The sequence below is a fragment of the Bremia lactucae genome, linkage group LG2 (genome assembly GCF_004359215.1).
Source record: "Bremia lactucae strain SF5 linkage group LG2, whole genome shotgun sequence".
Lineage (NCBI taxonomy): Eukaryota > Oomycota > Peronosporomycetes > Peronosporales > Peronosporaceae > Bremia > Bremia lactucae.
In genome coordinates, this window is record NC_090611.1 from 1,025,811 (window position 1) to 1,049,367 (window position 23,557).

Sequence of the window (23,557 nt, forward strand, 5' to 3'; positions counted from 1 at the left end):
AGTGATTGAGTGAACTAGCGGCGCGTAAGGCTGCTCGCATTTCCTCTCTCCTCTTTGTCTAATTTAAAAATGTAAATTCGTTCTTAAAGGTAGGGATGGTGTAACGGGCTAAAGTTGCCCTAATGTTACACAGTCCCCGTAAAGTACACTTTGTGTACTGAAGGGATGGTCAATTACTAGATAGTAGTAATCAGACCCAGCACTTGGGTGTGGTGCACATTTGTGACCAACCCTTGTGTATGTGATGCACATGGGTGCATTCAGATTAGGAGGGATGACGGCTAGCGTCATCCGTTACGCGAGGTTTATAGAAAGATACGCTCGCAATACATATTAAGTGTTATCTACAGAGATGACATTTTGATTGGTAAAAATCGGTATTTATATTTAATACGATCAAATATAAATCAGTCTGAAAACTACTTCCTACTTGGTAAGTGCGCACGAGGAGCCGGATTACCGCTCCCGTGACGACACTTTACCAGAGTACTTGGTACGTTGGGTGAGGTCGCTAACGCGTCCACCGCAACTACCTCACTGCACGCAAGAGAAGCGAGTTAAACCGCTTCCTCGCTGTGCTAGGGTGTGTGTCTAAGCAGAGCGTGGCCGCATTACGACGTGCCCGTCTACACCGTTACACACACAGTACGTCTCAAAGAAGAGATTCCAGCGACCGAGGGTCAGGAAGGATTCTTTATAAACCATAGTCATATCTTAAAAGATTAGGTATCTATCAGACTAGCATAAGCAAACCAAGTTTTCTCCAGGTTATGATCCCGATTAAGGCAAAACTTGTAGCAAGTGAAACAAACGTAAACTTTCGACATGGTGCGGCCTTTGTAACGGAGCACCTTTCACTAGTACTGATCAGTACTAGTTAACCTTTCACTGATTACAGCGAAGGTAAGGTGCCTCGAAACTTTACGGGTACAAAGGTACAGAGGAAGATTTCTTATGGAGCTAAGGGTCTTGAGCTCAAGGTCTAGACTGACGCTTTATAATAGCGAAAAGTAAAACTGTATTAATATTTTTTTAGTTTCCTCCGTAACGATCTTCTATCTACTACTGAACTTGATACAGTAATACCTAACTAAGTATGGCGCCTCGTTGCGCACTGCAGAATCGTGTCTTGTAACCATTGGCGGGTTGATATAGACTAAAATTTACCAATCAATAGAGCTGATGTCTTATTGCATCATAATTATCCAATTTGGAAATTTTGGAACAATTTAAGTCAGAATTAATACAGATAATATTTTGGACTTCTTTATTTATTTTCTTTTCTAAGAACAAAAAATTGTTGTTCCTCTTAAAGGGAATAATAGTTATGTAACGGGTACCCGTTACATCACCCCCCTTAAACAACAGTCACTATAGTGATTGACGTAGGGTGACAGGAAAATTATCAACTCTTTCCCCGTAATTAGCATTACTGGTTTCAATAAAAAACTGATTTTATTTGTGTTATAATTTTTATCAAAATACCGATTTACTTGCATTCTTGATTTGACCAAAATCAACATGGCGACGAATAAGTCTGTGCGCTTGGCCCGTTAGGCCGCAAAGCTGGCAGCTGCGCGGATCAGTGCGGCTGCTGGTAATACAAATGTTATAGTAGACGCTAATGCGTCAACTGCAGGGAATACGTCACCTCCTACTCCCATTGGAGGTGACTGGAACATGTCATCGGTTGATGGCATTGCAGATAACAGTGACAAGTCGCATGCTACACTAATTGTAGGTGACTGGCACAAGTCACCGGCATCGCCCAACTCAGTGACTACTGTAAAGGCTGCCGGATCACCCGAAGAAACGGAATTCTTCATCAATGCCTTTTTTCGGCATCGGTGGGACTCTTTTAATTAAGCAAAGGATGATAAACCTTTGTTCCAAGCTTTGACAGCCTTTGTACAGAATGCGCAAAACATAGGTGGTGAGGTCTGGCTTGACAAGCTGATTTTTTTTCCGTGAACTATTCGAGAAACGGACCTTAGTCTTTGCACGCTACAAGCTCCACCGTTTGTCTTGAGAGGCAGGGTTTTCTTGCCTCTCATGGAGGACACATGCCCATGCTGTTTAAAGGGTGCAGGTCATACCCCTAAGGAAGCATATTTCCTTAAAGATGCTCTTTGGAGGATGCAGGTCCATCGCAGAACGACCGCTTCCTGCGCTCGTAATAAGTATGGAGGTTCCTAATCCCTTGACGACTCTCGTAAGAGATGATCTGTCGAGGAAGATGGGTCTCGTCGTACTGCTAGACGAGACCCGGACGTCCAACATCAGTTGGGAACGAGGTTTTCAACTATCATGCGAGGGTGGATACCCTCGCCAACGCACGAGATAACTCGTTCGTACCCCATTTTACCTCACGGTGGCCCAAGAAGCTTTCAACAAGAAAACGCTTCTCACCGCTCGAATCCGTCAATTGATGTGGGGGGGGGGATTGCCTCGTTTGACGAACTCGATTCAACATCGTGATATGGATCACACCAGGTCATTGATCACAAGCGATCCCGTCGCCGCGAGATAGCAGTGACGGTTGATAATGTTTCTTCTGACCAGTTGATAAATTTCTCGCAGGTTGCGACTGATCAATTGGCGAACAAAAGTACACATCAGTTGCTTCAAAACGAGCTCGTGACAGCTTGTCAGAAGTTCTCTTTCTTAGAGGAAATAGTGGATCGTCTGGTTCAAGAAAATCAGACTCTGTTCCGAGGCAATAAGGCTTTGGCTTGGAGCCATCAGGTTTAAGCGGATGCCCTACACCGTTCCGGAATCGGATGAAGCCTCCTACTGAAAGTACGGGTGGAGACGCCCAACATAAAACGTAGGATCGTACGCATACTACGTGGCAAATCGATCCTGTACGCATCGCTGGCGATGTAGTACACGAAACGGGCCGATATCCCTGGGCAGTAATTTAATACTGCCAATATTTGTCACTACGTGATTTTGTAGTTTACCGTAGAATGTAGGACTAGGTCAATTTCATTAAATAAGGTATGTATGTTCTTCTATCATTATCAGAACTCCGTTTCTGTCGGTCCACCGCATCAGCGATGGAATCCTGTCAATCGAAAATCGCCTGCTGACTCGGTTCTATTTTTGTTTTCAGTGCGACTGGCTCGCACTGCGGAGATATCAATCCCTTCATTATTGAGTATGGTCGTTCTCATTAATAATATTCTTTTTGATGATGAGTCTTACAGCATCGTTGTCAAAGTAAGTACCAGCATAATTGTTATTACTGAGTTTGTCCACTTCAATGTTGATTAAATCAACATCGGTATCCTTCGCATTGATCTTTGTGCTAATGCATGATGAGCAAGAGCTAGAGGATCCTTTGCTCGAGCGAGTTCCCTTCCACTTGAATAAGAGTCACTCAAAAAAGGTGGGTATACGTCGGTAGCGCAAGCCATTCACGAAAAATGGTGCATGCTTTGTAGAAGCATGCACTAAATTGTTAATGGCAAATTCTACCATCGAGCGACAGCGTCGTAATAATAATTAGAGCGCACTCGCTCCAGTTCCTGAAAGATAGGATGCATCCGCGAAGTATCTCTTCGAGAATACGGTTTGCCCGCTCCGGCTGACCATCTCTTTCAGGATGATCAAAGGTTGACATTTCTAACTGAGTTCCAAGTGAATTTAGGGTCTCGGTCTGAGAACAGTTCGCGGAGTAACCCATGGAGTCGAAATATCGTGTCAACAAAGCCACGATCACAGTTTTTAACTGCAGCAAGATGCACCATTTTGCTAAAATGATCAACAAAAACAAGAATGCTATTATTCTTATGTTCGTCTTCGGGAAATTCGAAGACGAAGTCCATGGAATCACACTGCCAACACTCTGCCGGAACAGGCAGAGGTTGTCAAGGAGCGCGGGATAAAGCACTGGGCTCTAGCCGTTGACAAAGTTCGCTAGCACGCATGTGCTTAGGGACGAACTCATACTGGTGTGACCAGTTAAAGTCGCGCCTTATCATGATATAGGTTTTCTCACGCCCACCATAACCACTTATTGGTGCATCGTGGCACTTATACATAATCCGTAAGTGCCAATCATTTATGGGTGGGGATGACGTCACGAGGAATGTCGCCAGCAACGGCTGTTTAATACAGTAACCAATTGCGTGCTGTGTATCGATCTTTTGAGGATCAGTACAATAGCTACAATGCTTTTAGGATTGTTGGGATGGGTTTCTAAGGTAGTCCATCATCACTTTAAGAATCTATCTATTTGATAAGATCTTCCAACGTCGTCGAGTACTGTTGACGACGGAACACTTATTCTTGCACCAGTGGCCTTATGCTCACTGTTTATTTGCGCAGCCGGCTAAAAATCGGGCCGACGCGAAAGGGCATCAGTGACGACGTTATGTCGTACTGGTTTATACTCCACGGAGAATTATACTCTGCGAAGAAAGAACACCATTTCGCCATTCTTTGCGAGAGGTGTGGACTGTTTACGGCCGTGCGTAAAGATGCATGATCCGAATCTACTAACGAACGGTCTATCTTCCAAGAGATAGACCCTAAACTTTGCCAGTGCGTAACTCATGGAAAAGAGTTCCTTGTCACGCACTGATAAATGCGTTCAGCTGGTTGAATCTGACGCGATTGATAACAGACGACGCGCTCTGCGCCGTCTGTGTCAAATTGCATTAACGCACAGCCGATTGCAAAAACGCTGGCGTCACAGACCACATAAAAAGGTCGGTCTTGGTCCGCAATCGCCAAGATTGGCGATTGCATCAAGCTTTACATAATATCCTCGAAGGAACGCTGATAATCAGCGTTCCATGACAGCTATACATTTTTCTTCAACAAAGACGAAATATGTACTGTCATTTCGGCATAACTGCGTGACTACTTGTGCAGGTACGCCGCTAAACCGAGGAGCTTTCTTATTTCCTTCACATCATCTGGCACAGGCCAATCGGTGATCGCCTTGATCTTTTCTTGATTAGGGCGTACACCGTGTTTATCCACGATGCACCCAGGAGTGGTATCGCTTGCTGTGAAATTACACTCCTGAGATTTGCATACAAATTGTGCTTACGCATAAGTGTAAGAACCTTTCGGACGTGGGTACGATGTACTTAAACGTCCGACTTTCCGTTCTTGGCTCTGCTATGAGCGAAGACGTCATCGAAATACTCGGTGCAAAATCCCGCACCGATCCCAACAGATTGTTTACACATCTGTTAAATGTCCAAGGGGCATTTCTAAGTCCCTCTGGCATGACTAGCCACTCCTATAGCATTCCGCTTGGGGTGCTTACTGCTGTGAGCGGAATTCTGATTCACGCACAAGGATCTAATAGAATTCATCATTAGATCCACTGACGAAAAGATAGTACTCTTTGACATACCATCATTGATTACGTCTACGCATACAGAAGATCGGAGAGCTATATGAAAAAGTTTATTGCCTCACATGGTCCGCTGCTAAGCGTTCGGCAATAATTTGTCGATCGCTATTACTAATTCACGAGGCAATGGCCATTGCTTCAGGACACAATATTTCGGACCTGGGATTAGGTCGATTTCGTGTCGAGTGCCTTTATCCTTAGGCAGCTCACACGAAACTGATTCAGGGACGACATCCTTAAATTCTATCAAGTCTTTATATAGAGAGTTTTTCTTTAAAGGATCCTAGGATTAGGACGTAAACGTTCGATTCGAGTCTTATCATCGAGGACACTTTCTTCCACCGATGAACCACTGAAATCCTTTCGTTCTCAGGAAATTTTATTGCCGACCGAATATCGGTCACATAGTTGTCATCTGTGACAAGTACGCAGATCTGCTTGACTTTGCCACTACGGAGATAATGCAAGAACCGTTTCGGTTAAATCATTGGCAATTGAGTTATCTCCGGAGTTAATTGCGGAGGCGCTAATAGATCAAAAGTATAAGCGTCTACACTTGATCCATTGTTGACTAAGACATTTATTGTCTCAGTTGTTTTTGGAACTTATTTCCAGAGGTACCTGGAAACCTTTGACCACAGGTTTTCCGGGGGCTTATTCATACAGAAACTATTTGAGCAGTATCCTTTCCAACTGCCTTTAACTGTGGTTGCGCTACCACAACGAGATTCTCTACGATCGACTCTCCAGTCGATCTAGGACCTTCGCACTGTCTTTTATAGTCGGCCGTCTTAAAATTATTTGGATGTTTCTTTTCAAGCAATTATCCTTGTTTTGGACTACTCAACTTATTCGAATGGTCGAACTTCGACGCTGCCTGTGCTTGTGCACAGCCGTCCAGATCTAACTCCACAGTGTGTCGAGTATTCACACTGAGGTCTTGTGCAGTCGGGCAAACGACCGAACCCACAAGTGAGGCCATCGCACTCACTAGTAGAACATTCACACGCTCGTGAATGCTCCCACACGTTCATCAGTTGGCCGTCTGATGAATGAGAGACAGGCATCGCCACGGCTTGATGCTGCCAATTTATACATGACTTGTACTTTCTGAGGCATGGTAAACCAAGGATGACATCAAATTTGTCATCCAAATCTAGTACGATGGTATCATCATCGTACCGTTTACGCTTTAACGTGATGATATACCAACTACTCATTTCCTTACTGTTACTGATGCGCCTGTTGCTAGGCGCACTGTTATCTTTCTTAGAGGGATAGCGACTCAATAATTTTGAGCCTGCGATCTTCTAGTGATTGGCGTCTGACAAAATTATTCGACGCTTTAAAGCGACCAGGGACTTAAGTGGCAACTTATTTGCCACTATAATTTTCAGGGTGATGAGGCTAACCTGGGGCAAATACACACAATGTTTGTGTATGAGGAGTAACTTTCGTCAAAAGGCCTGCAAATTCTTATGACGTTGCTAGATCAGTAGGGCACTACCCCTACTGACCCTGACCATTTTCACGAAATGCCTCGCCGTTGCAAATTCACAACAGCGTCGGATCCGCGTCCTCCGCTGTTCCTAGAGAGAGGTCGCGCTCAGTGTTTTAAGGCACTGGCCGTGGGGCACTCCACTCATAGGCGCAGTGGCTCGTCTTTTGTCAACAGTTACATTTTTGTAACCATTGTAACTTGAAGAGCGAGTTTTTCGCTCTCTTCGTACGAAAGATCCATGGGTTCTGGACCTCCATTTTTTTGTCGTCTCGGTGGACGATATGCACCCGAGTGGACGAAAGCCTGTGCTAGGCTGACGTCCTCCTGTTCCGCTTTAGATATCTCTTGGTCGAGCGAATTTAATTCTAGCCGGAACAGGTGAGTCTAAACAGGGCCATCCGAAAGACCTTTGATAAACACAGTTACCTGTGTTTGTTCATTAGTACGATAAATTGACCAGGTATCGTGTATGTTGATAGCCAACATGTCCATGTTGATGAAACGTGCGTAAGTCGTTGAACGGACTACGAAGTGCTACCAGATGTAAAAGGCACCTTTTACTAGTACTGATCATAACTAGTTAAACTTACACTGATTACAGTGAAAGTGAGGTGCCTCGAAACTTCACGTACACAAAGGTCCAGAGGAAGGTTATTCTTCGATTTTTATTACGCCTTATGTATATGAAGCTAAGGGACTTAAGCCTCTTGACTAAAGCTTTAGATTAAAGAAAAAGTAAAATGTGTTATAATTGATTTAGTTTCCTACATAACAATCTTCTACCGACTACTGAACATATAATATTTATAACTAATTAAGTATGGCGCCTCCTTGCGCACCGCACAATCGTGTCTTAAAACAATTGGCGAGGTTATTCAACTTCAATTAAACCAATCAATAGAGCTAATGTCCTATTGCATCAATATAACCAAATTTCGTAATATTGGAACTATTTAAGTCAAAGTTATTAAAGCCTCGCATAGAAAATAATAGTTGTTATTCCGCTTGTGGGAAATAATACTTATGTAACGGGACACCCCGTTACACACGTAATTTATCGAAAGGCGCTTCATCAATTTCAAAGGTCGCGTGCGATCGACACCAATAGTCGCGTCCTTTCGACACGAAAGTCGCACCATTTGGACACCACTAGACGTAACTTTTGCTCGTTCATGCTTTTATGTAACGGGGTTTATCGTTACATGAAATTAACACTTAAAGGTTGTTAATTAATATATTATCTAAAAGGTAGGGAATATTTGGAGAATATTCCTTTACATGGTAATATTCTAAAAGCTTATCTATTGGTAGATATAGACCATTATATCCACTTTCTCCGCGGTCCAGTCAGCGCTGGACGCGCGCAAATAGAAAGACAGATAAGACTTTTACTACATGTTATGTATTAGTTTTATGCTTAAGTTAGATTTAAGTAGATGGACAAGAAGACCTCAATTATATTAATACAGTATTTAATTAAACCTCTTTAAAGCAAGTGTTTTAAATCGAGTCTTCCTCTGCACGTACTAGTGTTCGTGAAGTGACGTGAGGCACCACTCGCACTGAGGCTGTGCGAAGTGAACTTGTACTGAAGCAGTACAAGTCGGCAGTGCCCCATTACACCTGGTAGCACTTTGTAGTCCATCCAAGGACCACAGTTCCATCATCTAATATGGACATTTAGATGATAATGGAAATACGCGTCACGTTTCACCTGATAGCTACTCCTTTCTAAGTGACATAGAAAGGAGTGTGGTCGAACGAATGAGTTTGACTGTAGGGAACGATGCCATCTTGGCCATGCTGTCCGGTTTGGACAGAGATGCCCTCTATTCAGCCATCGCCAAGTTCATACAACATGAACTTGAGGAGGCGAAGGAGAAGGAGAAGGTAGCCTTGCATAATCAGCAAGGCTCTCAACAGACAGAACTGTTGAGGTTACAGCAGCTACAGACCCCTGTACCTGGGATGATGCACACGCGTCGTCCGAAAACCTTGAAAATTGACATCTCTAAGTAGAGGGGAGTCGAAGAAGACTCCTCTTAAGATCGTTTGTCGAGTTGGACGATGCCATAAGGGCTCGTCACATCGTCGACGAGCAAATGCAAGTCGCATTTGCTCAGTAAAATTTGGCAGGTCGTGCCAAAACTTGGGCAGTAGGTCTTAAGTTGCGCGATCCATATGTCTTTGGGTCGCTCGAAGCTTTTAAAGCGCGGCTCAAACAGACGTTTGAACAGCCTAGGCTGAGTTCAGAGCTCGATCAGAGCTTCTGAAACTTAAGCAAGGCAAGCGTGATGTTCAAGCTTATGCCCAGCACATCCGACTCTTAGCGAGCTGAATCACGAACAACCCAGTACATGAACACGCGTTGATTACGGTGCCCCCCCCTTTCCTGAAGTTGGATAATGGCCGGGTCATATTAGCCTAAGAAACGGAAGTGCTGCGTCTCCTGGCCAGCTGATCTTCATTTTTTATGCAAGGTCTTACGGATTATTCCGTAAAGACCCACCTGTTCCGCTTGGAACTGGACACGCTTGAAGAAGCAATATCCGTTGCGGAACAGGAGGACTTTAGCTTAAACAGGCTCAAGCTAGTTTGTCATCGTATCGTCCTCCAAGACGACACGAGCTTGGAGGTCCAGAACCTATGGACCTCTCTTACGGCGAAAGCGAAAAACCTCGCTATTCGAACAGTAAGCGATTGCAGAAATGCAATCGCTGTCAAAAGTTAGGACACTACGCTCATGAGTGTAGTGCCCCACACCCAGTACCGGGTGTTATTGAACATAATTATGGATCGAACGCCAGAAAGGGCAACAGTCGCTAGTCCGATATTCTTGCGCACTCGAAACAGCGAGGTGGACCGCCAATCGCTAGAGGGTCGTAGGCTCAAATATGATGAGCGCGACATCATTCCAACGAGGATGACGGTGCGTCTAGCGACAGGAGCATCGATAACAGAAATGAAATGCGTAGTGAAATTTCACTACACGTTAAAGGATTTACAGTACGATAATGATTTCATCGTACTGGTATTGGATGACAAATTTGATGTCATCCTAGGTCTACCTTGACTCAGAAAATATGAGCAAGGATCAGCTGGCAGCATCGATCCGTAAAGATTCCTGCCACTTGTTCATCAGATGGCCATCTGATGAACGTCTTGGAGCGTCCACAAGCGTGTGGATGTACTACGAGTGAGTGCGATGGCCTCACTTGTGGTACGGTCGTTAGTACGACTGCACAAGATCACAGTGTGACTATTAATCACCCTGTGGATCCAGCTGCCGGCGGCTGTGCGAATGCACAGGCAGCGACGAAGGTCTACCACTCGAATACGTCGAGTGGATTGAGACATGAATGTACGCCTGGCGGGCGACATTCAAGGAAGATACCGGTTGTACAAAATGCACAACACGATGATCCTAGGTCGAGTAGAGAGTCGACCGTAGAGGACCCGACTGTGATAGCGCAATCACATTCGAAAGACGTTGAGGAAATAAGTCCCCTCGTACTTGAGGAAAAATCTCCTCAAATACTTAATGCTGAGTGACTTGACCTCAGCATCCCGAGGGATTGATCCCTCGGCAGCCTGTGGATAAATCCCAGGGAGAAACCGAGACATTGGATGTCTTGGCTAATGACGGATCAAGAGTTGGCGCTTATACTCTTGATCTGGATGCGCCTCCAAATTTAACTTCGAAGATAACTCAATTAACAACCCTAGAGCCCAAGCGGTTCTCAAGAGATCTGCATAGTGGTCGAAACAAGCAGATCTGCGAAATTTTTTGCATAGAACGAACGGGTTCTCAGCATTCATCGATGGACGAAAGTATCCTCGATGTGCAGACTCGGATTGAAAGATATACTAGTCAATCCTGGGAGTCACTCAAGGGAAATCCTCTATACGAGAATCTGATGGAATTCAGGGATGTATTCCCGGAAGCAGTTCCATGCGAGTTGCCTAAGGATAAAGGCACTCGACATGAGATCGAGCTCAAACCGGGCTCAAAGTACTGTGTCATGAAGCAGTGGCCAATGTCTCGTGAACAAGTACTTCCGACCGATAAAATCTTTATCAAACGAGTAAAAGCGGGCCACGTGAGGAAGTCAACCTCCCCACATAGCTCTCCGACCTTCTGTGTGCGAAAGGCCACAGGAGGGTGGCGGATAGTGCACGCATTCAATAAACTGAATGCTGCAACGGTACCGGATCAAACGCCGATACCTAGAAAAGACGTAATCATAGATGGTATGTCTAAGAGTACCATCTTTTCGTCAATGGATCTAATGGATGAATTTTATCAGATCCTTATACGTGAACGGGACATCCCGTACACAGCAATGAGCACTCCCAGCGGGATGCTCCGGGAATGGCTAGTAATGCCACAGGGGCTCAGTAACGCCCCTGCAACATTCAACAGATGCGTAACAAATCTGTTAAGACCGGTGCGAAAATTCGCACCGAGTTATTTTGACGATGTATTCGTCCAAAGCCGAGCCATACACGGAAAGACGGACGTGAAAGATCATAAAACTCACGTTCCTCAGGTTCTTACACTTATGCGAAAGCATAAGTTAAACGAAAATCTCAAGAAGTGTATATTCGCTGCAAGGGAAATACCACTTCTTGGGTGCATCGTCGGAAAACACGGCGTGCGCCCTGATCCCGAAAAGATCAAGGCAATAACCGACTGGCCAGTTCCAATCGATGTCAAGGGACTTAAAAAGTTCCTTCGATAAGCGGCGTACATGCACAAGAACTCCCGCAATTATGCCGAGATGACAGTTCATCTCTCTCGTCTCTTGAACAAAGACGAGAAATGGCTATGGAACGCTAAGAAAAAATTGTCAGCGTTCCTTTGAGTTTTTTTTTATCAAGCAAAGCTTGATGCAATGGCCAATCCTGGTAATTGCAGATCAAGACCGACCTTTTCATGTGATCTGTGACGCCAGCGATTTTACAATCGGCTGTGCGTTAATGACATTTGACACAGACGGCGCAAAGCGCGTCGTCGGATATCAAATCACGTCAGATTCAACCAGCTGAACGCAATTACCCAGTGCATGAAAAGAACTCCTTGCCATGAAAAAAACACTGGCTTAGTTCAGGGTATGCCCGAGGAGATAGACTGTTCATCGTATATACGGATTATGCGTCATTACGCACGGCCGTAAATAGCCCACACCTCTCGAAAGAATGGCGAGGTGGCTATCCTTTTTCGCGGAGTATAATTTCTCCGTGGAATATAAACCAGGACGACTTATTGTCGTCGCTAATGCGTTATCACGCCGACCCGATTTCGAGCCGGCTGCGCATTCCAACAGTGGAAATAATCACACTGTTCCAACACTCATTTCAAGTGTTCGTCATCAACCTTGATTGATGACATAAAGAAAGCCTACGCAGAAGATAATGACCTGCTGCGTTTAATGGCCATCTGATGAATCCATCCGATAAATCTTTTAAAGACTTACCAGCTTTATATCGATCGTCATCCGATCAATACACAACACGCAACGGCTTATTGTATTACGCAGCCGTTGCCGACGACACTCCACGTGTCGTCGTCCCAACCCACAACGATTTGCGCTTGCGCATCATGTATGAGTGTCACGATGCACCAACAAGTGGGCATCGTGGGCGTGAGAAACTAATCTCACAGTAAGTCGCGACTTTTACTGGCCCCGCCAGTATCAGTTTGTGCGCATGTACATTCGTGCTTGCGAGGTATATCAACGGGTGAAGCCTAGCCCTTCATCCCGTGCATCTCTTCAAGCTCTACCACTTCCGGCAGAGTGTTGGCAGTCCGTATCAATGGACTTCGTCTTCGGATATCCCAAAGACGATCACAAAAACAATAGAATCCTTGTTTATGTAGACAGATTCAGCAAGATGGTACATCTTGCTGCAGTACCAGAGTCGATCACGGCTCCGGGCTGTGCCCGTGTCTTTATGTTTACACACAGTATTCAAACTCCACGGGTTACCCCTTGAACTGGTCTCGGAGAGAGATCCACGGTTTACGGCGGAGTTTTGGTAATCCGTGTTCCGATCTCTCGGAACACGGCTGACTATGTCAACTTCTGATCATCCACAGACAGCTGGTCAGACGGAACGCGTAAATCGCATCCTCGGAGAGATACATCGCGGTTATGTTCAATCGTATCCTAATTGAAGCGAGTTTTTACCGATGGTTGAATTCGCCATCAAAATTCGGTGCATGCGTCTACAACGCATACACCGGTTTTCGTTAATGGCTTACGCCATCCACGTAAACCCACCTAATTAGAGGGATCCTCTAATTTAAGAGGGGGGGACTCGCACGAGCAAAACCATTTCTGGCTCATCCTCCTCACGCGTCAAAGTTTACAACGACGCGCATGATGTCGATGTCGAAGCAATCGACATCGAAGATGAGAATGATCTCATGGCAGTGCGCACAAAGCGCACTGAAAAAGACAAAACAACTGAGTCAGCAGAGGAATTTCTGCTGACCCGAGAATCAGTAATCTGTTTCGTACAGGATTCCATTGCTAACGCTGTGGACCGTCAGAAACAAAAGCAGGCAAACATGGAAGAGCAAACGTTCTTTCATTTAAAATTAATGACCTAGTACTACTCTCTACGGTAAACTTATTGAAGCGTGTAGTCACGAATGTGGGTAGCAGTAAACCACTTCCCAAGTTCATTGGGCCTTTTCGTGTAGTGCATCGCAGAGGCAATGCGTTCACAATAGAATTGCCACGCAGGATGCGAACGCATCCTACAATTTACGTTGTCAGGCTCCGCCCGAATGTCAGTACGGGATTTCTTCCGAGGACGGATCTGAGTACCCTTTTCAAGACCCCTAAAACATTTAATGGTCACGAACCAGATTCTCATGCTGAATCTGGAAATTCTCATATCGGGTCCAAAGATCCTCGAAGCCGCGATGAGCTGACGACAGCTCATCACGAAGAGCGTGATAGTTCCGCTCGCACTCCAACAAGGAGTACGCACTCTTCGAACGGTCTTCCAACCGCTCGATATGGTGATTCTGCACCATCTGTTCCAACGAGCGACGCTTACCGCGCTCGTGTTCAAGACCCTCCTCCAAATCATGGAGGAAGTGATCCATTTTGTCGATCTTCGACATTAGATCCGACATACGGTTCGGATCTAATTTTCCCTCCTCCACCACAACCTTTGGTGGACTCCCACGGTGGTCAACGTTTCCTTGTGGAACGTATCCAGAACCACCGTGATGTGAAGGGGCAGCGAACGAGTTATCTTGTTCGCTGGCGAGGTTATCCACCTTCGCATGACAGCTGGGAACCTCATTCCCAGCTGATTGTTGACCTGCTTTTAAAAATGCTTCTTTTAAGTCAAGATTCATTTTCCAATCAGCGATAATGAATAAGTCCTGGGAATTCTTGATTTTTCTTGTACTCTTCGATGATGCCCAATGTATTTTTCATCATAAAGCAGCTTTTCTGCAAGGTAGCAAGCAGCCTGATCATTTTTTCATCAATTCCCTTTGTTCTTTGGTCCATTCCTGGGCATTGACAATTGTCAATGGATAAGTGCGCATTCTGAATTTTCTCTCTAACTTTTTTCTAGATAATACGTTGAATGCCTCGTCCGTCAGTATGACGAGACCCATCCGATGGATCAGAAAGTCCATCGGAAAACACGCGCCCCTGGCGCCTGTATATCGATTGCAAAACGTCAATCGGATCGCGCATCTCGATAGAGATGCGAGCCCTTCCCCAGGGCGAAGAAAGATAAATAGACATCCCCTTTTACTCGCTTCGTGTTGTCAACACAACACGGACAGGGAGTACCCCACGTGAGGCATGGAAGTCCTGCCTCACGTGACAAATGATGCAATTTATACCTAGCACCGGTTGGAGTTCGTTTCTCAAACTTAACGCGATTCGCGTTAAGTCTTTGAAGCCAGGCTTCGCGTCCAATGTCATTGACATTGCAAATGAACGCGCTCTAGGCTTGCATAAGCGAGATAAAGTCTCGCTTATTGGTGCTACTATACCACCGATGCTTGAAAAAAGCATCAAGATAAAAATGTTTCTCAGCGCGAAAGTTCTTCGCGCTGGGTTCAAGGCCATGTAGCTTTGTCGCAATAAAGATGATTTCTCATCTTCGGAACCGAACATGCTGTAGCGAATGCTACCAGCACGTCTACTCGGATGAGATCCCTCACTCGAAGGCTCATTGTCAGACGCCTCACGATGATCAGACAACTGTTCTGTTCTCCCCGAGAGGGCCATTTCGTCCGACTCGCATTCGTAGTCGACCTCCAAAGAGGGGTCGCATTCACGTGGTGTATCACCACGTGCACCCGCAAAATTTAGAGTTGCGGGAGAAGATGATACTACGGCAGACGTTCCGTCTGCCGTAAGAGACAATAATGCGTCGCCCGCGGCTGCATGAACCGCAGCCGAAGGCGTCGCACTATTCGCATACCGCATGGACTCGTTAATTATGATATAGAATTAAAAATGATGGTTCTGACTAATCAACATCGATTTTAATAATGTGGTTTTATAGTGACCACCCTACCCAATGATAGTCAGAGTGGTTATCGTTTAAGGGAGGGATGATGTAACGGGGTGTATCGTACATGGAATTAACACTAAAAGGTTGTTAATTAATATATTATCTAAAAGGTAGATAATATTTGGAGAACATTACTTTACATGGTAATATTCTAAAAGCTTATCCATTGGTAGATATAGACCATTATATCTACTTTCTCCGCGGTCCAGTCAGCGCTGGACGCGCGCAAATAGAAAGACAGATAAGACTTTTAGTACATGTTATGTATTAGTTTATAATTATGTTAGTATTAAGTAAATAGACAAGAAGAACTTAATTACATTAATACAGTTTTTAATCAACCCTCTTTAAAGCAAGTATTTAAAGGGAGTCTTCCTCTACACGTACTAGTGTACGTGAAGTGACGTGAGGCACCACTCGCACTGAGGCAGTGCGAAGTGAACTTGTACTGAAGCAGTACAAGTCGGCAGTGTCCCGTTCAGTTTATGCTATGTCTGGCGCATATATTTTGGGATATTTGATTTTACACTTTTCAAGTTTTCAGTTCTATTCTTGTAAAAATTTGATTGGCGATATTAAGTAATATGTCCTCTTATTATCGCCAATAAAATGTTTACAAGAGCATTCGCTATTGACGGTTCTTATGCGGGAAGACTAGTTTATTTTATTCTTCACTTATTTACACGGCGTTGCCTTGATGAGAGTCGTGGCGCTTGATGCCGGCGGAGCCACGCTCAAAGCGTCTGTCGTAATTTCCGGCGAGACTTCAACCGTGTCAATTCTTCCGAATCACGTAGCATCGACATCTGTCAATCCCTCCACGATATATATGGGTCAAAAATTGCAAGAGCTTGAACAACAACGAGCAAAATTGCGATATTTACGGCCAGTGCAGAGGTGAGTAAGATACCCTTTTTGTCACGAAGTTATTAGTAATGGAATTCATTGGCAGGGGGTACTGCGTAAATTGGAACATTGAGTCCGAGTTATGGGCACATCTATTGTCGAGCAAGGCAAGTTAAAGTTACAAATTCGGGGTACGCTATAAAGCCTAACAGTAGCTTTGAAGGATGCAGATGTTGCAAGTAAATCCATCTGAGCACGCGCTAGTGGTAACATCTCCGCCACTGGCACCAGTAATTATAAATGAAACGATGGACCAGGTGGTATTCGAAGAGCTTGGCTTTACGTCCTATGCTCGCGTAAGTGCAGCTGAGAGCTGTGTGCTGTCATACTCAATGCACTGCGAGCGTGAAAAAAAGAGCCCATCAATGGGTTTAAAGCCAATCAATAATAGTCCTGGTCGAACTCTATTAAATCCACCATCTCCTCTCTCTCTGGTGGACGTTGAAGATCCGCTGCAATTTTCAATGTCATCCTGTCATCTTGTAGTAGACTCTGGATTCTCGTTCACGCACGTGGTTCCAATGATAAATGGACGGATGTGTTTGCCAGGTTTAAAGCGAATTAATGTTGGAGGGAAGATGCTGACGAATTACTTAAAGGAGATCGTGTCATTTCGGCAGTGGAATGTCATGGACGACACGCGAGTGATTAATGAGCTCAAGGAAGCGCTGTGTTATTGCTCACTGGATTTTAAAGGCGATTTGACTCGATATCACTTAAATCGGTACGAGCGGAAACATTGGGTCTTGCCTGACTTTGTGCATACTTTTCAAGGACGTTGCCGGGATGAGGACTTCACTGTTGACGGTGACAAAGCACAGATCAACGACCAACAACCTACAATACCTTGCGACGGCGAGCAGGCGCTAGAAATGAGTCTTGAAATGGTCACGGTACCAGAAGTACTGTTTAATCCATCAGACATTGGTATTAATCAGGCAGGAATCGCCGAAACCATCGTACAAGCCGTGAAAGCTTGTCCCATTGAGCTCTCAGGTGCATTTTATGCAAATATTTTGCTGGTTGGCGGCAACACCAAATTTCAAAACTTTCGTCAAAGACTTGAACGTGATTTAAGACCTCTAGTGCCCGATGAGTTCGATATCGGTTTTCATCAACCTCCTGAGTGCGTTAATTATCTACTGAATAATGAACAAGTGATTTTATCTGTTGTAACATTCTGCTTTGTGCTATTTTGTAGCCCGATACTCGCAGCCTGGCAAGGTTGTTGTTCTCTAGCCAAGTCGGATATCTTGTCCGAGCGGATTGTATCGAAGCAAGAATATGACGAATACGGCAGCAATATCTGTTTTCAGCGCTTTTAACGATGTGCTTCGGAGGCATCTATGAAAATCGACGGCATTCATGCTTAATACTTAAGATCATTGTTATTGGCCACATTTATAAAGCTACATGAAGATTGTATTTAGTGTTTTAGACGTTTTTAGTTAAGTGCGATGATCTCTACTTTATCTGAAGCCATTTACTCCGGCTCACCGCGTGCATATGTCACGGAGCTAGCTGATAGTGAAGTTTGTAATATGGTGTTTGAATATTATCGTGACAAGTATTTTTATCAAATTTACAACAACCTTATAGGCATTGTCTGTGCTGAATTTAGCTTCAAACGCGATAGTTTTGTCGATTTTACGCGCAATATTTGTTCCAACAAACGACCTAATAATGTTTCCAAACCTACCAGTGGTGCTCATTTTGGACGTTATCAAGAGCCGGATTTTGGTGTGCACATTATGTAATTCAAATTGAAACGGGCAACATGCTCACTTCGACACCGTTTGCAGATACTGGTGTGCGCACCCATTCCTGCTGCTGTGATGAATGCAAGCCTCATGGAGAACGAGCTAGAATCTATTAGCAGCTATCGAAGCCCATCAAAGCTCTCTATGGACGGCGCTCATGAATCTCTAATGCTTGCAGCGGATGCACAGGATGGACCAGAGGAGTTTAACTTCCAAGTGTACAAAACCGTAGCTTACTGATAACGTGACGAAACCATAATATCATCATTATGCTAGGTCCGTTGGAGTTATGATGGGACGGCGGCTCCAACGTCGATACCAAGGCGTGTATCAAAAATACTCGTTAGTGACGCAACTCGTCACGTGGATCATTGGCATTTATATTGTTGTAGTATTCGTTGTACTCGCTGCCAATAATTCTGAATCGGGTAAATTATCTATTTTTATATTGAAAAATGCGATAATTTAAATGAATTTTGTGCATATGTTGCAGCATCCAGTACCGAACAAATGTCCACGTCAAATGACATTTTTTACTTTGCAGGAGTCGCCTTGGCGCTGTACATTCTCGTTCAATTGGCCTTAATTGTGCGGTGGATCATTTACTGGATTGTCCTTGCCGAGCTGCTGACATTTGCAATCACCAACAATTTATACGTGCTCTTTTGGATCGAAAACGACGACGTGACCAATACGGACCGACAAGTGCGCTATGTGATGATTGTCGTGCTCTCTTCGGTCGAATTAATCACCGTCTCAACGTATTGCTTCACACACTATGTATATCCATGGCTCGTTTTGCATCGAAAGTTTGATCTTGTTAAATGGTGGAATATCCAACCAGGTGTTGAAACAAACACTTTAACATACCGCTCGAAAGCGCGCTTCTATACAAGGAAGCGCAGTATGATTAAATACTGCGGAGGATTGAACGCACAGGGTCAGCCCCATGGATTTGGGATGTGGACCGACACGGCCGATCACGGTGAGAAACTGACTGGTCAGTGGAGAGATGGTGTACCCATTGGCCCGTTCCGAAGCTTTGAGCATGGAAGTGGCTACTCGTTTGTTAACATTCGAGTGGGCTTTTGCCATAATCGAAGTGAAAAGCGCCCGAATAAGGTCGATTTCTTACCAAAGCACTCGAACAATGGTTTACATTGGGGCGTAGCCAGCGTCGAATGTTCAGTCTCGGGTGGGTTCTTCAAATACTTGCCTACTGTCACGCACTTGACGTCGTCATACGCCAATGAGGCCCCTCAGAGCGTAGCTGAATGCCTTCCCGTACTTCGTACTCCGACGGATGGGGTCGTTTTTAACCACAAGGAAGAAGAAACGAGGATGCGCGCACAGCCACGCAAAACACGCGCCACAAGGCGGCAACCCTTTCGAGAAAAATCTGCTCCTATACTTGACTTGTCCAACAATAATGACGATATGTGCAAAGAAGCGTTGATTCTGCTACATGGATACAGCTGCTCTCTGGACTATGGCATGAACCGATTAGCACAACTTCTCGCGCTCGGGGATTTCCCGTCGTATATTCATCCATTTGTGTTTAGCTGGCCTAGTGGGGGAGTGTTGGCGTACTTTCAAGGTAAGATAAACAGCAATATTGTCGTTTGTAATGTACTCACTTTATTAATTGATGCAGCGAGAAGTATTGGAAGCGAAAGCGCACGAACCGCACATGACTTCATTCTTTTCTTGAAAAGTCTAATGGATGCGGGTTACACCAAGCTAAATATCATTGCCCATTCAATGGGAGCGCGTGTTTTCTTTAGCGCGCTGAACAAGGGGCTCTTTGATGAAGTCTTTTTGGAATGTTACTATATTGTCTTGACATCTTCGTCTTTCATATTAAAGTGCTAATTGTGTGTTCATTGTTGACCAGTAGCCTACCGGAAGCCACTCAAACGTCGGCTTTACGACTAAAAGGATCGAACTTTCGACTGTAACCTTTTGTAACCCAGATTACGATCGTAACGAGTTTGTAAAGTACGGTGGAGGATATGATCGCGCACGGCACTTTTGTAGTCACATTACGCTTTATGCGGACAGTATGGATGGAGCACTCTTTTACTCAGAATGTCTAACGAAGGAATCTGTCACAGGGCCATTGAATTACTCGCTTGGTAGACGTGGGCATATGATCCATCGAGACGTAGAAGAGAAGGACCGATCTGATGCACAATTTCTTCATTGGCAGACGAAAGACTTGGCACCAATTCAAGACATGGATTTAGCTCTTGCTGCAGTGAACCAAGGAGCCGATTATCCTGGGTTGGCAAATTTTGCCTACAATCGAAGCCGGACCCACCCGACTGATGATGAGTCAGCACCTTACGGAACAACACGAAGTGGAACTAATAAAGAAGAAGCTTCACTTCATTACCTCGACATGGATGTGATTGACACGACTTGGATGGACAATAATGTGCACGCGATTCGGCACAACTATTTTAATCTCAACCCAACGATTGTAAGTCACTATCTGTTCAAAAAGATTCGAGGGGAGTCTAAGTGGAACAATTGCTTACGTATTGCAGGTCGATGATCTTCGGCACTTGATTGTATTAAAACAACGAGCAAGTTCCCGTCCTGGCTTACTTAAGACTACGTCTGCCGAAAACGTTTATATTTTCCTCGTCGCTCCTTCACATGTCAAGAATAAATAATTGCTCACGCGCAAATGTCAATCTTGTCCGTTTTGATAAAGCCTTTTGTTATCAGACAGGAACCTGAAGAGTCGAGTTTTTCGCCTTTGTATTTCTTGAGCTGCTTATTTTCAACTTATTTACATGACGATTTCATTACCAATAATACGGGCTGAAACAATTCGCAACAGACCATTAAAATTCACAAAGTTGCCACTACTATTCGGCACGTCCCTGACCATTTGATGTCTTACCGATTCTATCTGGCTGTATGTTGCAGACACCCACTCGGCCATCTATACTGTCGTATTGAAAATCGATCGTAAGACCGCATAGATAACGCGGTATCGTTGCTGCCTCCGCAAGTCCACCAATCAGGCAGAAAATCGCGTCTCTGACGGCGATGCGTGATATAACCTTAAACCGGGAAAAGCATCTCATAATACAAGCTATCCAATTATTTTCTCACGCGTTTCTTTGTCGTCGCCAATATCATTGCTTTTCAATGTGCCAAAATTTTCACCAGTCGTCAAAATTGGCTTAAAACGTGACTTAGTCTGGGACGAATGCTGATTGTAGATAGTATCAAAATGATTCTGGCAGCAGCAGTAATGCGATTCAATGGAGAAATGTTGTGTAATTAGCACCGACAAATCAGAATTTAATTCTTGGCGAATAAAGATGTTTCATTAATTGTATCGCATGCTGACGCAAAATGCGCCCGTGACAAACCTACGTGAATGCACAAAGTCATCCACAAGTTGAAGATTGTATCTGGTCTTATCATATCGGTATGAGTCTCAGACGTGGATTACTTGCGAGTATTACGTTTTCTGTTGATCTTCAATTGTAGATGCCAGTATGTAATGTTTATTTTTTCTTGCAAAATTTGACACCAAAAAAGCCTTTAATTGTCCACTCTCCTTCGTCATTTTTATCATCATGACAGTTATTTTAAAAAATATCTATCTCGATTGTCACTTCATATATTCAAGTCTCAAATTCCGGTTGCCTTTGGCACCAACGGGGACCTGGACGTTTGTGAAATTGACTTAATGAACATGATTGAACGTCCGGATTGATCCAATCAGTTAAAAGAGAGACAACACGAATGTATCCAGCCTTATGTGCAGCATTTCGAGCTTCAATGAGACAGCCAAGAATCGAGCAGCGAATTAAAGCCTCCACACATTCAAGATTTCCGCGAGCAGCAGCTCGCTCCAGAGCATAATCATGTGGACCTTCGTGTCGGTGCTCACCAAGAAAGAGTACAATTTCAGTATGTCCATTGATCGCAGCATTTGTCATCGCATCTTTCGTACAACCTTCGACGCGGTGTTCCTGCAAATAGCGCACAATGTCTAAATGGCCACGGCTAGCTGCATTGTTCATCGCGTCGGTAGTACACAATGCCTGTCCTTGTTCATGAAGCGCGCGTACCATGTTTAAATTACCGTTTTGACATGCGACATCCATGGCTTCGGACGTGCATCCTTCCTTTCGATGCTTCAAGAGATACTTCACAACATCTAAATGGCCTCGCCATGCAGCCCCATCAACAGCCCTTGACGTGCCTCCTTCTCGTCGATGCTCCTGCAGAAACTTAACAATCGACAAGTGTCCAGCCAATGCTGCACCATCCATCGCTTCCGTCGTACATCCTTCACGTCGATGTTGATGTAAGAACATCACGGTGTCAATGTGTCCACTACGAGCAGCTCGATCCATGGCTCTTGTCGTACATCCTTCGTTTCGATATGTATGCAAAAACCGCACGATTTCGATAAATCCACCAGCAGCGGCACCATCCATTGCATCCGTCGAGCAGCCTTCTTGTCGATGAGTATGAAGAAACTGGACTAAGTCCAAATGTCCATTGATAGCAGCTCTATCTAACGCTGCGATTGTACACCCTTCTCTTCGTTGGGTATGCAAAAAGTGGACCACCTCGATGTACCCATTTGCTGCTGCACGATCCATTGCTGCTACAGTACATCCCTCGGATCTTTGGTCATGCAAATACTGCACTGTCCTAATGAAACCATTAGAAGCTGCTCCATCCATTGCGTTTGATGTACATCGCTGATGTTCTTCCCCCTGCCGCTGTAACAAAAACTTCATAATTTCCAGACGCCCCATTTTGGCTACATAATCGACAAGTTGTGAATCTTGAAATGCTTTTGGAGCCATCTTCCGTTCGTCTAGATATTGCAAAACAGAAAGCCCAGCTCGACTCAAGTCGTCAGCATCGATGCCATAAAACTTCGAGTTGGGATACTGTGCAGCAACCCACGTAATAATTTCGACGGGGTCCTGTAATGTCGGCACGTCTGAGTATCGAATTGCCCACCCCATGAGTGTATCCTCCTCGGATCGCATCAGAGAGAACTTAAATGGTAGCAGCTTTATTGATGCCAAGTATTGAACGATAGCAAGACGTCCGTTTTGAATAGCATAGAGTATAGTATCACGAAATGACAACTCTGCTCCCGCGAGGAATGACTTTGATCGTGACAATCTCCATAGGTGGCGCAACGTATCCAAGTCTCCGCGTTGAATGGCATCTTTTGGTAAAGCGCCCGCGACAGACCATGGGTCTGAACAATGCGCAGCCTGAAAGGAAGTGACACAGGACAAAATTCGACCCGGAACGCCGTCAATGAATCTCATAATGTGGCGAAAGAGCGACGAATTCGTGAGCACGGTTGACGCTGCAGCACGCGACATCGTTGGATAAAGTGTTACTCAATCATACCGAAAGAAGAGCCTTTTTTTTTTTGAAAATTTTCTTTATTTATGT

At 44.7% G+C, this 23,557-nt stretch overlaps 5 protein-coding genes across 5 annotated transcripts; 4 read left to right on the forward strand and 1 right to left on the reverse strand.

Annotated features, from left to right (window-relative positions):
• Nucleotides 1-16,131: 16,131 nt before the first annotated feature.
• On the forward strand, nucleotides 16,132-16,456 carry CCR75_003403 (uncharacterized protein; the record flags this gene model as incomplete). The annotated part of the gene is made up of 2 exons (XM_067961498.1): nucleotides 16,132-16,331; nucleotides 16,387-16,456. The coding sequence occupies 2 exons, from the start codon at nucleotides 16,132-16,134 to the stop codon at nucleotides 16,454-16,456; spliced, it is 270 nt and encodes an 89-aa protein (XP_067821870.1).
• A 48-nt stretch (nucleotides 16,457-16,504) lies between these two features.
• On the forward strand, nucleotides 16,505-17,665 carry CCR75_003404 (uncharacterized protein; the record flags this gene model as incomplete). The annotated part of the gene is made up of 2 exons (XM_067961499.1): nucleotides 16,505-17,466; nucleotides 17,542-17,665. 2 exons carry the CDS (start codon nucleotides 16,505-16,507, stop codon nucleotides 17,663-17,665), a joined length of 1,086 nt encoding a protein of 361 aa, XP_067821867.1.
• Nucleotides 17,666-18,023: 358 nt separating this feature from the next.
• On the forward strand, nucleotides 18,024-18,340 carry CCR75_003405 (uncharacterized protein; the record flags this gene model as incomplete). Its single annotated transcript, XM_067961500.1, has 2 exons — nucleotides 18,024-18,080; nucleotides 18,143-18,340. The coding sequence occupies 2 exons, from the start codon at nucleotides 18,024-18,026 to the stop codon at nucleotides 18,338-18,340; spliced, it is 255 nt and encodes an 84-aa protein (XP_067821868.1).
• A 49-nt stretch (nucleotides 18,341-18,389) lies between these two features.
• Nucleotides 18,390-22,175, forward strand: CCR75_003406 (uncharacterized protein; the record flags this gene model as incomplete). The annotated part of the gene is made up of 5 exons (XM_067961501.1): nucleotides 18,390-18,528; nucleotides 18,594-19,697; nucleotides 19,755-19,912; nucleotides 19,998-20,582; nucleotides 20,650-22,175. 5 exons carry the CDS (start codon nucleotides 18,390-18,392, stop codon nucleotides 20,776-20,778), a joined length of 2,115 nt encoding a protein of 704 aa, XP_067821865.1. The 3' UTR covers nucleotides 20,779-22,175.
• CCR75_003407 (uncharacterized protein) lies at nucleotides 21,748-23,484 on the reverse strand (the record flags this gene model as incomplete). The annotated part of the gene is made up of 1 exon (XM_067961502.1): nucleotides 21,748-23,484. The coding sequence occupies one exon, from the start codon at nucleotides 23,482-23,484 to the stop codon at nucleotides 21,748-21,750; it is 1,737 nt and encodes a 578-aa protein (XP_067821866.1).
• Between the last annotated feature and the right edge of the window lie 73 nt (nucleotides 23,485-23,557).